This window comes from Equus caballus, chromosome 3, assembly GCF_041296265.1.
Source record: "Equus caballus isolate H_3958 breed thoroughbred chromosome 3, TB-T2T, whole genome shotgun sequence".
Taxonomy (NCBI): Eukaryota; Metazoa; Chordata; class Mammalia; order Perissodactyla; family Equidae; genus Equus; species Equus caballus.
The window spans coordinates 69,104,218-69,122,008 of record NC_091686.1 but is presented as its reverse complement, the minus strand read 5'-3'; the positions used below and the strand labels follow the sequence as shown (position 1 = coordinate 69,122,008).

General features: G+C 37.9%; 1 protein-coding gene across 3 annotated transcripts in view; it reads left to right on the top strand.

The window, feature by feature from the left end:
• The window catches only part of NPFFR2 (neuropeptide FF receptor 2), a 44,707-nt gene extending 28,904 nt beyond the window's left edge, over positions 1–15,803 (top strand). For all 3 annotated transcript variants that reach the window (XM_005608726.4, XM_023637988.2, XM_070262361.1), the window contains 2 exons: positions 4,250–4,349; positions 10,108–15,803. In XM_005608726.4, coding sequence (XP_005608783.2) covers positions 4,250–4,349; positions 10,108–10,942 — 935 coding nt within the window. In that variant the 3' untranslated portion in view covers positions 10,943–15,803. The remainder of the gene's footprint in view (positions 1–4,249; positions 4,350–10,107) is intronic.
• Positions 15,804–17,791: the final 1,988 nt, after the last annotated feature.

The following is a 17,791-nucleotide window of genomic DNA, read 5'->3' as shown; positions in this document are numbered from 1 at the left end:
AGAGTTTTGGTACATAGCAACAATAAATATTGTTTGCATTAATTAATGAATAGTACCCAAGATATTCATATTCCAAATTTGTATAAGAAAGATACGAAACAATAGCAGCATAACAATAACATTTAGAGCAACATGAGCCATATCCTAGTTCTTAGCCTTTTGTAGCATTCAGCATCAGTTCACTGAAGAATAAGAGGTTTCTCTTTAGAGTTTACCTCTGTTTCCTTCTTTTCTCTGGAGTGGGGCCAGGGAGAGTTTATAGTGCCTATTCTATCATGCCCTGCATAGATTCTTGTTTTTGTGATGTCTATCATTAAAAACAATATCGAGAATGTACATTTAGACAAAAAAGCGTGAAATAATTAATAAAAATTATTATTATTGCTCTCAAGAAACTTATTTCACCAATAAGAAATGCTCTCGACATTTCCCCATGAACATTCATACCTAAATTAAATTATTATTTAAAAATTTCTACCTGATTCCCATTCCCAGGAGGCAGCCACTTTCAGCATTATTTGCCTTTATTTTTGTTAATTACTACCATATTTCTAAAGAGCGTGTTTTCATTCTAATATATTATCTTCAAACTGTAAAAAATGTAATTTAGTCTTCATAATCCTTTTCTACTTCATAACACAAATATGTTTTTCACGCTCTTTATCTCCTCTCTCAATATAATTATATCATAGTCTTTGCTTAAATCAATATTCCAAGTATACATTCCTATTATTATATCTATCTTACTCCTGCTGAGCCACATAGAGAGGTAGATATCAATCTCTCTTTTGTAAAGTGTTTTTTTGTTTCCCTGGATTTAATAAGGACATCATATTTTGATTTTCTTAGTTTTTGATGTTTACCTATCAGCAATGTATCCTCAAGTTCTCTTTTAGGAATGTCAATTTCTTATCAATACCTTCAAACATATCAGGTAACCTGTAACTTGCATCTCTTTCCTGGAGATACCCCCCAGGAGCTCTCTATCCTCTTGTTGCTACCCAGCCACCTCGTTCTCCAGGCATGGAGCTCAGCTACTGCTCTGGGATGTCCCTTTACTGAGACCCTAATAATTCTTTTCACCTTTCGTTGTGCTCAATCCCATTTTCTGGAGTTCTGTCTTCTTCTTTCGTGGTTAATTCCTCTGTTAGCTTCCTAAAAAAGAGTACATCGAGATAAGATGTTTGAGATCTTGTATGTCTGCAAATATCTCTATTCTGCCCTCATACTTGATTATACCTATCTGTATAAAGTATTCAAGGCTGGACATTTTTTCCCCTCAAAATATTTAGAGGGTTGCTTTGTCATTATTGCTGAGAAACCTGGTGTTACTGCTGAAAAATCTAATGTCATTTGACTCTTGCTTCTTTACTCATGATTTGTATTTTGTTTGTCTTCCTGAAAGCTCTTAGGGCTTCTGTTTATCCCCAGCGTTCTGGATGTCAGGCAATTAGGCCTTGGATAAGTCTTTCTATTTTCATTAATTATGCTAGATACAAACTAGGTCCTTTCAATCAACAATAGAATGCCCTTCAGTGCTGGGGAATTTTCTTGTAGAGTTCTTTTCCATTTTCCTTTCTTCAACTTGTATTAGTCAGATATTGGAGGTCCTGGGTTACCCTTTTATTCATCTTTTCTCTTCCATTTTCAGCTCCTTATTGTTCTACTTTCAAAGATTTTGTCCACTTTCTCTTCTAGACTTTTTTGGGTTGTTCATTTCTGTTATCATATTTTAAATTCTTTGAGCTATTTTTATGTTCTGCATGTTCTTCGTACTATCGTGCACATGTTTCATGAATAAAATGTGTTAAATCTCTGAGGTTATTAGTCATAATTTTTCGTTGTTTGTCATTTTTCATCTACCTGATTCATATTGGTTTTCCCCTAACTTTCTTTCTTTCTATTTGTTTTAGTCTCTTTCTTTCATATTTGAGGTTTCCCTAACATCAATTGTTGCTTAGCTGCTTGTGTTTTAGAGTGAAGCACTGCATAGCTGTCTTGAACCTCTGCATGCTCGGGGTTTGAGGTTAGGCCCACTCTCAGCTTCGTTAGTCTGGACTTTTCACTGGGAAATCCACAACTGTCAAAATCTGCATGTCAGTGTTCTTGGAAGGATCACTTTCTCCAGAAGGAAATTCTCTGCCTTACTGCTAAAGGAATATAAGGCTGGCTGCTTCATTCTGGAGCTGAGTGGCTCTCTGGGCCAGTGGTATTGCACGCGGAGCATATATTTTCACTTAATCCTTCTACATCATTGTGGCCCCTACTCCACCTGCACGTGGTGACTCAGAGTCTAGAGCCCCTCTGCTTCCGCCTTCTCAGAGAGTAACTTCCATGCTTCTGCCCCTCCCCAGGGAAAAGCTGGCGGCATCTGATTGCATTTATACATAATTCAGCCAGTCGTGTTGTTTTCTCAACTTTACATTCAGTAGTTATGTGGTCCCTCGGTTTCTCTGGATTTATGTTCTTTTTGTCCCTGTGCTGTCATTTCAGTGGAGGTTAGTGAGGGAGACGAGATCAATCATATGCTTGTTCTTCAATTTTCAACCAATGGCTATATACACTCCTTTTTGCATTTTTGTTGAAAAGTAATACTATAGCAGCCAGACAAATTTTAGGACTGGAAAGACACACTCTCTTCTAGTTTCTATTCAGTAGAGTCACTCAAGCACCTATTTTAAGATGATCTGGATAGATAATAAAATGGCCTTTTTAGATATATATAGTTGGATTATTTAGGTTATTGGGGATATTTTAAACTAGATAAGAATATTTTCTTTAAATGAATTCCAGGATATTTTTAAGAGCTAAATTTTAAAAATCTGAGAAATACACAGCATTTATCTTTGGGGAAATAGAATATTTGCTAGTGGAGGAATATTATTTGCTGTAATAGCAGATGGGAGTTTAGAATATTAAACTGTTATAATACTTTTAATAATATCTTTTATAAACATTCTGGTAACTGAGTTTCAATTAGGCAGTAACTGGAATACACTATTTTTATTTATGTAAAGTTGTCTTTATTCTCGAAGTATGTCTTAGCTTAGGCTGCTGTAACAAAATACCATAGACTGGGGGGCTTAAACAAAAGACATTTATTTTCTCACCATTCTGGAGGCTGGAAGCTTGAGATCAGGAAGCTGACCTGGTCAGGTTCTTGATATGGGTCCTTTTCCTGGTCTGTAGATAGTCATCTTGCTGTGTGCTCACGTGGCCTTTCCTCAGTGCATGTGCTGGAGAGAGAGATCTCTCTTTCTCTCTTCCTCTCCTTATAAGGGCACTAATCCCAAAATGTGGGCACCACCTTCATGACCTCATCTAAACCCAATTACTTCCCAAAAGCCCCATCTGCAAATGCCATCACATTGGGGGTTAAGACTTCAGTATATGAATTGGGGGGAGGGGTGCGCAGCACAAACATTCACTCCATACAAAGTACCTCTGAGGTAAATTGTCTCATTACATTATATATAGATAAATATTAACTTTATTTATTCTACATGTAACTCCTGATTCCTCATAATTTATAGAGTGCATTTCCAAATTATAAAACCAATATTCTTCCTGTTTTATTTGTTAAAAGGGCATAATTGTTGGGGCCGGCCCCGTGGCTGAGTGGTTAAGTTCGCACGCTCCGCTGCAGGCGGCCCAGTGTTTTGTCAGTTCGAATCCTGGGCACGGACATGGCACTGCTCATCAAACCACGCTGAGGCGGCGTCCCACATGCCACAACTAGAAGGACCCACAACTAAGAATATACAGCTATGTACTGGGGGACTTTGGGGAGAAAAAGGAAAAAAAAATTTAAAAAAAAGTGCATAATTGCACAAGGGCTCATGGTTTGCACTCTGGAACCATACTGCTAGGGTTCAAATTCTTAATATGCTGCCAACTAGCTGTATGGCAAGGTATGTGATATTAGTGTGAGTGTTACCTAATCTATACCATGAGGAGAAAAATAAAGCCTTCAAAATCCTGCTGTGGGGATTAGATATGTTCATAGATGGCAAGCACTTATTATAGTGCCTAGCATGTCATAACTACTATAAAATTGTGACATTATTATTAGTATGCTGAAAAACGGCCAGGGCAATATTGATGAAAGTAATGGGAAACATTGTTCCCTGGATATCATTTATGAAACAGTTGTATCAGTCTTGATTTCATGCCTTTTTGTTCATATTTTCAGTGAAAGTTTTAAAAAATATGATCTTTTCAGAGACTAGCTGTTCCATTTGCCTTTCAGGATGGCCATTTGGAAGCACAATGTGCAAGATCAGTGGCTTTGTCCAGGGAGTATCAGTTGCGACTTCTGTCTTCACTTTAGTTGCAATAGCAGTGGATAGGTAAGTCAGCACCGAAACCCGAATCCAGAAAAAGGGGCAGGTCTGCAACAAATCCAACAAACCAGAGAAAAATGTATAATCTACTAAATTTCGGTATATCTACACAAAATTGTATCCATAATATCTACTCCTTTAAAAGCAAGGCTTATATTTACTAAAGGTTCAGTAAGAAGAAAATAAAACTAAGGAAATGTCCATATTTTAAAATTAAATAATTAGGGATGATACATGTCTTAGTTCAGGCTGTTGTAACAAGATACCATGGACTGTGTGGCTTAAACGACAGAAATTATTTCTCACAGCTCTGAAGGCTGGGAAGGTCAAGATCAGGAGGCTGGTAAATTCGATGTCTGGTGAGAGATCTCTTCCCGATTTGTAGAAAGCCATCTTCACATTGTACCCTCACATGGTAGAGGGCACGAGCTCTAGTCTCTTTCTCTTCTTAAATGGGCACTAATTCAATCGTGAGAACACCCTCTTGACCCTATCTAAATCTACCTACCTCCCAAAGGTCCCACCTCCTAATACCATCCCATTGAGGGTTAGGGTTTCAACAGACGAATTTTGAAGGGACACAAATATATAATCCATAATAGTGTAATTTTACTGTTTTCCACACTGGAATCTTGAAATTTCTAATGATGGAAATGTAAACATGCTGAAATAAATCTGAAACTTTATCCATATTGTAAGATAAAATTCATTAATACATTCATTTACACATATTGTTGAGTTGTGCCAGGTCTTGGGCTGGGTTGTGTAGAATCTAAAACAAATTAGCCACAGTGTTCCTCAAAAAGTCCGCGAAGTGGAAGAGGCAGACAGACACATTAACAAATATTTACAAATGACACTCCTACTATGGGTCCAAGATATAGCAGCTGTGCAAAGGAGAGGGCGATCAAGTTACTGGTCAGGACAGGAGTGGTGGGTTCACAGAAGAGTTGATATCTGTCCAAATCTTGGGGGATCAGAAATTTACCTTAGGAAGAACTGGGGGAAGGGTATCTCTCTATCTTTTTTTTTTTTTTTTTTTTTGCTGAGGAGTATTTGCCCTGAGCTAAAATATACTGCCTATCTTCCTCTTTTTGTATATGAGCCACCACCACAGCATGGCCACTGACAGATGAGTGATGTAGGTGAAAGGGCATCTCTTAAGACATGAACATATATAGGCCAGTTTAAATAAGGGGCCTGTGTCCAAAGATGTGCAGAGAGGCAGTTCAACTGGAACATAGGAAGGTGGAGTGGCACATTAGGCCATAGAAAGGGGCAAGAAGTAGATTTTCTGGGCTTATCTCCATTTTAAGAAGTTTAAATTTTGTCCTGAAGTCAACAGGGAGTTGCTGAAGTCTTTCAAACAGGGGGAAAGTGACTATATTTTCATTTTAGAGAAACAGGTAGAAAGGTTTTGGAGTTGTGTAAGATTAGAGAAAGGGAGAGCAGATAAGAAATTTTTGTAACCACTCAGATGGGAGAGGATGTACGCATCTATTAAGACAGTGGCAATGGCAATTAAGAGATATTTGAGGGCCAGCCCAGTGATATAGTGGTTAAGTTCATGCCCTTTGCTTTAGTGGCCCAGGCTTCACGGATTTGGATCCTGGGTGCAGACCTACACACCACTCATCAAGCCTTGCTGTCGTGGCGTCCCACATACAAAATAGAGGAAGATTGGCACAGATGTTAGCTCAGCAACAATCTTCCTCACCAAAACAAGCAAACAAACAAAATCAGCTCACATGGTCTCCCTTGGGCTGAAGTAAAAGCAGCTTCTCTATGTTAAAAAAAAGCAGACAGCGAGAGATTTGAGAGGGGAACTGGACAATGACCTGGAAGATGTCTCCCTACATGAAGAAACTGGTCCCAAAAGAAAACAACCAATCAATAACGCATATATAATAGAGAGAGAGCGTGTTTAAAAATAACATGAAATGCAGTAGAATTGCCGCCATCCAAAAAACAACCTGGTAGATTCTATTTTTAATATTAATCTATTATTTGCATCATTATTTACAACACTTTAATCTATTTCCAAGAATTCATCATGTAGATCTACTTTATCTGGTTTACAGGAGAAGAGAACAGAATTTAAACATATGCTAACCACTATATGCCAAAGATTTTTTTTGCATTAAAATTTGCAAGCTAATTATTTCCCAACTTACTATACCCTGTTACTACTATTATACTCAATTATTTTTTACATACTCCTTATGCTAATACTTATTGTATACTAGTAAGTAGTTCTACTACTAAGTTATTTGGATGGGAATGTTTATAATAAATTCTGTACTTTAATTATATAATAATACTTGTCATCTTTACAGTGAATAAAAAACTGTAATATCTTTTGCATTTCCTACTTGAATCTTGAGCTTATCAGATTTACTTCCACACCACAGGTAGTATTAAATATCCCTACATTTCTTTTTCGCTGTTTCTAGCATGCCTCCTATAAAGAGATTTAGAAATAAACATTGCTATTCATTTGAAAAAGTATATGAGGGTTAGAATAATAAATAAATCATGCTATATTTATTTGATGGATAACTGTACAGTGGTTAAAATTAATGAACTAGATAAACATATATAAAAATACATAAATCTCAAAAGCACACAATCTCAAAAAGGAAGTTACATAATGATACATATAATATGGTGCCATTATATAAAATTTAAAATGTTATAGGTGCAACTTTAGGATTTCTGGGGAAAGAAGAAGAGGAAAAGATTGAGAAGATCTACCAAGAGAATTTCAACTGCATCTGTAATGTTTCATGTCTTTTAAAAAGTGATGAAAATATAGTCCCCTGCTGTGACTGGTAGTTTAATTCACACCCTTTACTATCTGCCTTCCCATCCATGTATCACTCCTCCATAGTTTCAGCTATCTATTGTTATATAATGTGTAACCTCCCAAAACAAACCTCTTAGTGGTCTAAAGTGACAGCAATACTTATTATGTTCAAGAGTCTGTGATGTGGGCACATTCACTAAGCATGGCTTGTCTCTGTTCCACTCAGCATCACGTAGGGAGCTCCAAGGCCAGGGCGGAAGGGCGGAAGGCTCTCTCACTCTCATGATGGTGCCTAGGCTGGGAAGACTTGAACAGCTGGGGCTTCTCTGGCACTCTGTCTCTTGGTTTCTCCCAATGGGCTTTGCAGCACAGCAGCTTCAAGGTAGCTGGACTTCTTACCTGTCAGTACAAGACTCCGAGGGCCTGTGCCAAAGAAAGTCATGCAGTATCACTTCTGCTTTCTATTCATGAGAAGTCAGTCATTCAGTCCAGCCCATGTTCAAAGAGAAGGGAATAGAATTTGGAAGGAGTGTCAAAAATTTGGGCATATTTTAAAATCACCACACATTTATCTCTATCCAAAGTACTTGCCCTTGAATGCTTTTCTCAGATCATCTCTGGGATAAAGCCAAATTGCAAAAAAGCTTTCAAACCTATTTCTCCAGACTAAGTCTTTCTCCTGGATTTTATACTTATGTTCAAAATACCTACTGGATAACTTCACCTCTGCATCCAACAAACACCTCAAACTAAACCTGCCCAGAACTGAATTTGTCTTCGCTATCCATCCCCACAAAAAATCTCAACAAAAAATCAGCTCATTTTCCCCAATCAGTGAATGGCTGGATAACTCACCCAAAACAATTGAAAATCTTAAGATTTATCCTTGAAACGTTCTTCTCTCTTCAACTTCTATCTAGCTACTCTTAAAGTCCCATCAGTTTTGTCTGCTAACTGGTCCTGAACCAGGCCACTATTCTTTGTTGCTGGAGATGGGATACTGAGACTTTTTTCTAAATGGCTGTGATGATTAATTTATGTCTGAGCTCAACTGAGCTGTAGGTCCCCAGATATCTGGTCAAACAATTCTGGTTGTGCCTGTGAGGGTGTCTTTGATGAGACTGACATTTGAATCAGTAGACTGAGTAGAGCAGATTGCCCTCCCTGATGTGGGCCTTTATCCAATCCGTTGAAGGCCCAAATAGAACAAGCAAGGTTGATCCTCCTGCAAGGAAGGGAGAACTCTTCCTGCTTGACTTTTTGAGCTGGGACATCAGTCTTTTCCTGCCTTTGGACTTCAACTGAAACATCAGCCCTTCTGGGGTCTTGAGCCTGCTGGCTTTCAGATTGGAACTAGTGTTAGTGGCTCTCCTGGTTCTCAGGCCTTCAGACTGGAGCTGGAACACACCATCGGCTCTCCTGAGTCTTCACTTTGCCGACTGCAGATCTTGAGACTTCTCAACCTCCATAATCACATGAACCAATTTCTTACAATAAATTTCTTTCTATATATTTATACGTCCTGTTGGTACAACCCTGATTAAGGCCTTGGCCAAGTCCAAACTCTAGCATGATTTTAGCGTAATTACACAATATTTCCATTGACTATTTCCTGGTAGGGAGCATTTTCTATCTTGTTCATCTTTGCCTCTCCGAATACATATACATTTGTCAAATGAATAAATGAAAAAATAATAGTTGAAGTCCTAGTAGTTGGTTTAAAAAAAAGAGCAAAATACTCAGAACCCTGCCTGTGAAGTTACCTGTAATTTAAAGGTGAGTAAATGGGAGAATTCAGTAATTAGAAGACTAGAGGGAAACGTGGAGGCTAAGACAGAAGATCTTAGACATGCAGTGAAGGAGTTCCTAAGAAGGAAACCAGAGCAGTGAAAGCTCAAGCTAACTGGTCATTATATGACAATATGTCAGATAAATTACTTTGGATTTACTGCTGAGCCACTTAAAAACTCTAAATTTCCTTATTCGACTATCTGGAAAGTAATTTTCATAACATTTCACTTTTATGGAGTCTTCACAAAAATCAAAGAAGATTAAGTAGGTGATAGTACTTTGAAAAATACAAAATGTTACACAGTTGCAAAATGTTATGATTATCTTATGATTAATATAATGAGTATCAATAATAACAAGATCAAGAATCACAATACCAAAATAGCAGTAAAATGAATCAGACTTACTCTACATACTGAAGCTGAATTTCCAAGCTCACCAAAGGACATAGAACATCAGGAAGACACAGAATCAGAACTCAAATTGGAAACTCTCAGACTTATAGCTGTTAAACAAACCACCAGAACACTTAGTGACTTGAAACAATAGTGCTTTATTATTTCTCACAATGCTGTGGATTGGCTAGGTGCCTCTGTGTGGGGCTCCTGCTCTGTGTCTTGTAGCTGAAATCACTCTTGTTTCTGCTTATGTCACACTTGCTAATGTTTGACCAAAGCAAGCTGTATGGCCAAGCACACAGATGGTGTTGGAGGGAACCACAGAAGAGCATGAAGGAGAGTTTAAGAATATGAGCTCTGGAGTCAAACTACCTGTGTAAAAATCATGTGTAATTATGGGCAAGATTTTTTCCTAAGCCTGTTTTCCCATCTTTTACATGGGGAAGCTTAAAGAAACAATTGATGCAAACCATTGGGAAAGAACCTGGAATAGAATATTAAATGTTCATGTTCAGTATATGCTAGTTACCACTATTACTTTTATTACTAATAGTGTCTGATGTACTCCCCTTATTCATATTTTGAATTGAAATTTATCTCAACTATCAATTACAGAAAATGGCAATGCATGCCTTTCTACTACTAATGGTAACTTCCTATGTTTTTGAGGGGAAGGTGGGTGGGAGAATGTAATTATTTAAAAAAGTTAATTCACAACTCAGTTATAAGTTATGAGGCAAAGCCTCACTGATATTGCCTTTGATTGTAGGTTCCGGTGTGTCGTCTACCCTTTTAAACCAAAGCTCACTATCAAGACTGCGTTTGTCACTATTGTGATCATCTGGGTCCTGGCCATCACCATTATGTTTCCATCTGCAATAATGTTACGTATTCAAGAAGATAAATATTTCCGAGTGAGACTCAACTCCCAAAATAAAACCAGCCCAGTCTACTGGTGCCGGGAAGACTGGCCAAAACGAGAAATGAGGAAGATCTACACCACTGTGCTGTTTGCCAACATCTACCTGGCTCCCCTGTCTGTCATCGTCATCATGTATGGAAGGATTGGAATTTCACTCTTCAAGATGACAGTGCCCCACACAGGCAAGGAGAACCAGGAGCAGTGGCATGTGGCTTCCAAGAAGAAGCAGAAGATCATTAAGATGCTTCTGATGGTGGCCCTGCTTTTCATTCTTTCCTGGCTGCCCCTGTGGACTCTGATGATGCTCTCAGACTATGCTGACCTGTCTCCAAGTGAACTGCAGGTAATCCATGTCTACGTCTACCCTTTTGCACACTGGCTGGCCTTTTGCAACAGCAGCATCAACCCCATCATTTACGGTTTTTTCAATGAGAATTTTCGCCGGGGTTTCCAAGATGCTTTTCACTTCCAGCTCTGCCAAAGAAGAGCAAAGCCCACGGGAGACTACGCCCTAAGAGCTAAAAACAACGTGGTCATAAATACATCTTGTCAGTTAGCCCAGGAACCTACAATTCAAAACTCACGTGAGAAAAATTTGCTTTGTAGGAAAAGTGCTGAAAAACCCAAGCAGGAGTTAATGACAGAAGAATTAGGGAAAGCTACCAGAAACAAGGAGATTTAAAAAGAGCTAGTGTGGGGGCCGGCCCAGTGGTACAGCAGTTGAGTTCGCACGTTCCACTGTGGGTGCCCGGCTTCACCGGTTCAGATGCCGGGTATGGACCTGCACAACATTTGTCAAGCCATGCTGTGTCAGGCATACCACATATAAAGTAGAGGAAGATGGGCAAGAATGTTAGCTCAGGGCCAGTCTTCCTCAGCAAAAAGAGAAGGATTAGTAGCAGATGTTAGCTCAGGGCTAATCTTCCTCAAAAAAAAAAAAAGAGCTAGAGTGATGATTTTCACTTTACTGTGTGACATATATTGAAATACTATTGCTTTCTATGGCTTTGTACTTCAATTCTTTCTAAGAATATTCTAAAGAAAACATATACTGAAAGGCCTCTCTGGAAAAAAAAGTAAACGAAATGGTCTTGTGTTCATAACCATTCTTATGGTATATAAAAGTATGTACAGTAACACATATACAAGTTTTCCTGAATAAATCCATTTTCTAGGAACAGTTTTCAAAGTCTGGCCTTTTCCAACTTAGCCATTTGTGTACGAGTCAAGTACATTATGTGTATTATGTGTATGGATACACACACACATAGACACACACTCCTATTTTCCCCAAATGGTGATAAATGGCAGTTCTTTGCATGGGAGTATATTTTGTCAATCCTTTCTTTGCTTTAGGATTTGAAATTTTAGATTACAGAATTATTTATCTGTTTGTGCTTTTAAAATGTACTTAACGTTCTTAGAAATAAGAACTGCAATAGAAAATAAACAAACACTGTATTGCTTTGTATTTAAAGGTTTTTTTTTCTGTTAAAGTTGGTAAAATCATAACATTGTTCCATAGGACTTATTGTTAGCTTTTTAATATTTTCATAAATGAAGTTTATGCCCTAGCCGAACCCACGTTTCTTACAGAGGTGATTGAGGATCCCAACTTGACCCCCTTTTTAATAGAATCTCTAACACAAAGAAGCAAATCTTTTAATAATATAGCAATTGTCACAAGAATGACAGCTCCCTTTTGAAGTCTTTAATCAGAGATGTTCAACAATTATCATAAAACTCCCATGAAGTTTGTACGGAGCAAGACCAATTATTCTGGATTTCCTACTGGGCCTAACATTTAAATCCAGCACTCCTACTAGATTAGTCGATTAGTACAACTGTTAGAAAGAGAATTGGATTCTGCTGTTACAATTATGTAATGACGATAGTTGTAAATGCTAGCTTTTATTCTAGATTGAGATAAGTCCCTAGAAAATTGGGAATTATAAAATAACAAGTAGTTTGGCAAATAAAAATAAATCTCAGGGCTTGGAACTATTGTGTTTTTCCAGTCATTTATGTAGTTCAAGCTAAAAGCCTTTCAATATTATAGTCCTTTGAGAAAATAATTGTTTTTGATTGAATTGAGCTATGTGATATTTGAATATGCAAGTATCATCTCCTGTTATCAGGGAAAGCAACTTTCTGGAATTTTAGGTATAGAATTGATCTTACGTTCCTCTGCCCTGATTTGCTGAAGTGCTATTTACAGTTGATGTACTTAGACATTGAAGATTATTTTGTTAGAAACTATCACTTTCTGACGGGCATCGTCACATTCTACCACCACCTGAAACTCATCATAACTAAATCCCATACCCTTACCTGTCATCTGTTTACCTTTCATCACCTTCAACCCCTCATTACCTCTTCCCTAATGGCTCACTCTATCCCATCTTGACTTTCAGTCTTCAGTCTTTCAATTCTCTCTATAGTTGGCAGAGTCATCTTCCTGAAGTGGAGGATTAATTGCCTCTCTTTTGTAAGAATACCTTTGGAAGTTATCTGCCTGTTAAGACACTCAAAGCTCACCACATCCTGGCTCTTTTCTCCTGGTTGCATCTCTGACACAAATTGTTTCCTAAACTCCCAACAAAGATGGTCAAACAGAGATCGTCAGACTAGATTATTGTGTTTTTTCATTTATGACTTATTTTCTGCTTCATTCCTCTGTCTGCCTGTCCATCCTTTGTCGAAGGTGTCTTAAAAAGCTACCTCTCTTAGAAAGTCTATCTGAATTCTTACAGCGGAAGTATTTACTCCCTCCCCTAAGCATTGTGTAACTCTTGTATGACAAGCTAACTTGTATTGTGATTGTTCTGTCTTATCCTTGCAGCCAAAATAGAGACTCTCAAAGCCATGATGAATTAAGCCTTACTAGTCTTTTTATGCCCTGAAATGTTGATCACAGTAACAGACAGTCCTATATATATCCTGGCTAATTATCACAGGCAAAGGCCATCTTGTGGTTGACTTCAGGGAAATATGTAACGCTAAATGAGTAGATTTCTGCATAAAGATTCTAGCACACTTATTACATACAAAGGAGAGTTTTTCTGTAAATTAGAATAACAACGCTAGAAGATGAAGAGAGCTAAACGTCTTGAACGTGCATAGTCACTAAGAATTTAGATTCTGGAATCATACAGGACTTGCCACCTACTAACTTAGTGATTTGAACAAATTTCCCAGGCCTCAATTTTCTCATCTGTAAGATGAGAGTAGCAGTAGTATCTTCCTCTTGGTTTGCTGTGCTTGTAAAATGATGGGGATAAAATCTCGTAAAGTAAAAAGCAGAGAGATTATCACCTAGTAAGAGCTAAATTGTTGCTGTTTTGGTTCCACCTAGAAGCAGTTACGGTAGTGTGTAGTGGTAATTACAATACTTCACAATACATGTTCACAATACATGTTTATTTTATATGTTCTGTAACCCTTACAAGAGCACTCTGAAATATGCAGTATTATCCCCATTTCACACATGAGGGCACCGAGTATAAAAGAAATTGGTTTGTCCAAAGTCATGAAGCTTGAAAGTGGTAAAACAAAGTTGTGGCTCAGATATGTACATATAATTCCAAAACCTTTTTTTAAACTGTATCATCTATGTGTTGTGTGAAGTTGCTTTGGACTTCTTCAATAACCATTTTTCTGACTATAAAAATAACAATTATATTATGTAAATATAAAAACAGTTGTTACAAAAATACAACCTGTTGTTTGTAGAGTTTTCAAGAAATATAGACTAGTACAAAAATTACACATAATTCCTCTTCAAGAAAAAAACCCACTAAACCCTTATTCTAAACAACACTTAATAAGAATCCACGATAACAGGCATAATGACCTTTTTGAAAAACATAAATTAGATGCCACTTCTCTGCTTAAAGCCATGAATAGTTTCCTTTTGAATTAGGAAAAAACCAAACTCCTTATCAAGCCTTACACATCTTTCCTTTTTCTGCCCTGTCTACTTCTTAACTTCATCTCAAACCCAACACTCCTTGTTCACACTGCCTGTGTAGCTACACAACCTCCCCAGGACCTTCCCGGCTATAATCTGAAACTGGTCCCCCTCTACACAGAGGGCAAGGAGAGACGGAAGAATAAGACAGACCACTCTGGATTGGTAGGTGGCAGTTTTAATGACCAAGGAACTTACAAGACTTGTCTGGGCAGCTGCAATGCAAGTAGTTTTCCGCACCCACCTTCCAAATCTTAAAAGTTTATAGAGGCCTTAGCTGGATTCAGTCACGTACACACGGGCCCTGGGAGGGTTTAGTCATGTACCCAGTCCAGATAGCCTCGTTACCACATTGCTATCTCAGGGCTGTACCTTAGGGCAGCTTATGAGAGTAGGGAAGGCAATGCACATTCCAAAGACGGGAAGCGGGTGGGGGTCTCCCAATTGTTAGGTCCAGCTCGCAGGTCAACTGGAGGTCTTGTCTTCTTGATGACCTTCCCCCAAAACCTGCCTATATATTCTTCTACCATTTGCCAAGCTGTCTGATGCTTCTGAGTTTTGCACTTGTTTTTTTCCTGCCAGCAACTTGGTCCTCATTGCCGTTCACATGCTGGCTCTCTCTCATCTTTCAGGACTCAACCTAAAACTCACAGGAGACATCTTATTTCATTCATAGAAATTCTCATTATCTGTACTTATCCTCAGAACACATTTATTTACTTGTTTGCTATCCATATGCCCTACCAGAATGTAAACTCCATAAGGGCATGGATTTTTGACTTCTTTATTACTGTATCTCCATTTCCTAAAACAGTGCTTGGCACATAATGAATACACAATAAATGTTTGTTGAACAAATTGGTTAACAGGTTGCAAATATTTTCCAATTTTTAATTTGCATTCTAACTTATTTATGGCTGAATCATATTCTATTTTCAGATATTGAAGATAATTCAGATTATAATAGAAATATTGGATAATATAGAAAAGTATATGAAATAAAATGATTTCTTATCTAGTCACTTAGTATATAACCCTTGTTGCTGCCATTTGGGGGCACGTGTACATTTTCTTGTGAAAAGTTATAATTCTCGGGTATATACTTTATAACTTTTTATTCATGAAGTGTGTCAAGAACACATTTCCATGTCTTTAAAATGTTTTATTCATGTTAATGCCATTCCATAGTTTATTAAAGTTCTTCTTTGTGGCTGAAAATATAAGTTATTTCTTAAATCTATAAAATGATACAGTTATGTACACCTTGTGTAATACTAGGCATATTTATGATTATCTTAGAATAGACTTACAAGAAATGCAATTACTTGGCCAAAATGTATGTACGTTTCTTAATGTTTTAATACATATTGTCAAATATTTCTTAAACAAGTTTTAGCATTCTATACTTCCTTTAGCAGTATGGGAGAGCTTGTTCACTCATATGCTTAAATACTGCATATTCTGTAAAGTGAATTTTTATTGCCAGTTTGATAAGAGAAAACTTGTATCCCCATGTTTAATTTCATTTCGTTGTTATACAGCTGAACATTAAAATAATCTTTATTCAATTTGATTTATTCGTATTCACTTGTCTTCACTTGTATTTCCTTCTTAGGCAATTCCCTCTTCATGTCCTTTGCCCACTTTTCCATTAGATTATTTGATTTTTTCCTCAGTGACTTTGTCAGTAAAACCACTCCCTAATTCAGGATAATTATCCTTGACTATCAGACAGGTTTCAAACATTTATCCTATTTGATGTGTGACTTTGTGTGTGTAGATGCGTAGATACGAGGATAGAGGTTAAGCTACTGTGATAGAGTCCACAAATACATTGGCTTAAGGGAGATAGACGTTAATTTCTCTCTCAAAAAATTGTACCTGATGTCAGTGGTCCACTTTAGTGGGGACCTTATTTAAGAATCCAGATTCCTTCTTTCTGATGGATCCTCTGCCCTCTATGGCAGGAGTCAGCAAACCACCACCAAATCTGTCCTGCCAACTGTTTTAGCAAATAAAATTTTATAGTACACAGCTCTGCTCACGTTTTACATATTATCTATGGCTACTTTTTTTTTTGAGGAAGATTAGCCCTGGGCTAACATCTGCTACCAATCCTCCTCTTTTTGCTAAGGATGACTGGTCCTGAGCTAACATGTATGCTCATCTTCCTCTATTTTATATGTGGGACACCTGTCACAGCATGGCTTGATAAGCAGTGCGTAGGTACTCACCCGGGATCCTAACTGGTGGACCCCAGGCCACCGAACGTGAGAACTTAACTGCTGCGCCACCGAGCTGGCCCCTGTCTGTGGATACTTTTGCACTACAATAGAAGTGTTGAGTAGTTGAAACAGAGACCATATAGCCCACAGAGCCTAAAATATTTACTATCTAGCCAATTCTGGAAAGTTTGCCAACAGCTGCCGTAGAGCATTTTTCTTGTCTCCATGGTCAAAGCTGACCAGTGGGCACATCTACATATATATCTATATATATAGATGAAAGGGGAAAGGAGGCGTTCCAGGGCAGGCAGCCTGCCTTTATATTAGGGACATCCTAGAAGGTACCTAAGTAACTTCCACTTACATACAGTTGGCTAAATGTGTGCGCATAGCCATACCAAGCTTCAGGTGGAGCTGACAAATGTAGTCTCCAGTTGAGCAGACATACGTCCAGGGAAAATTCTACTTTTATGGAAGAAAGAAAGAACAGATTGTTTTTAATTTTTGCATGATCAAATCTGTTAATTTTTCCATTTTTGACATTGTCTTTTCTTATGTTTTTAGAAAGTAATTTCAAGTCTTTAGACAGGGTATTGGCCTTCTGTGGTAAACAGAGTAATAGCCCTCCAAGGATCTGTATGTCTGAATCCCTGGGACCTGCAAATATATCACCTTACTTAGCAAGAGGAACTTTACAGTTGTGATTAAGTTAAGAATCTAGAGATGGAGAGATCATCCTGGATTATCCCAGTGTCCCAACATAGTCACAAGGGTTCTTATAAGTAGAAGAGAGATGTGAAACAGAGATGCAGGGGGAGACCTGACTCTAGCAGAGGAGATCAGAGTAATGCAATGTGAAAAGCACCCTCTGTCTTTGAAGATGGCGGAAAGGGCGGGGAATTAAGGAATGGAAGTGGTCTCTAGAAGCTGGAAAAGGCAAGGAAATGAATATTTCCTGAGAGCTTTCAGAAAAAAAAAAAAAACACAGCCTTGCCAATGCCTTGATTTTAGCCCAGTGAAACCCACGTTGGACCGCTAACCTACAGAACTGGGAACTCCTAAGTTTATGTTGTTTTAAGCCACTATGTTTGTGATAATTTCTTATGATCACAATAGAAAACGACTACAGATCCTGGTACCTGGAAGTGAGAAGATGCTGTGACAGATGCTTAACTGTTGTGGCATTGGACTTGGAGTATGGCAATAGAGAGAGGTTGAAAGATTTTGAGGAGCATGGTAGAAAAAGCCTAGATTGTCTTGAACAGGCTGTTATTAAAAATATGAATATTAGCAACTCTGCTAGTTAGGACTCAGAAGGAAATAAGAAGCATGGTAG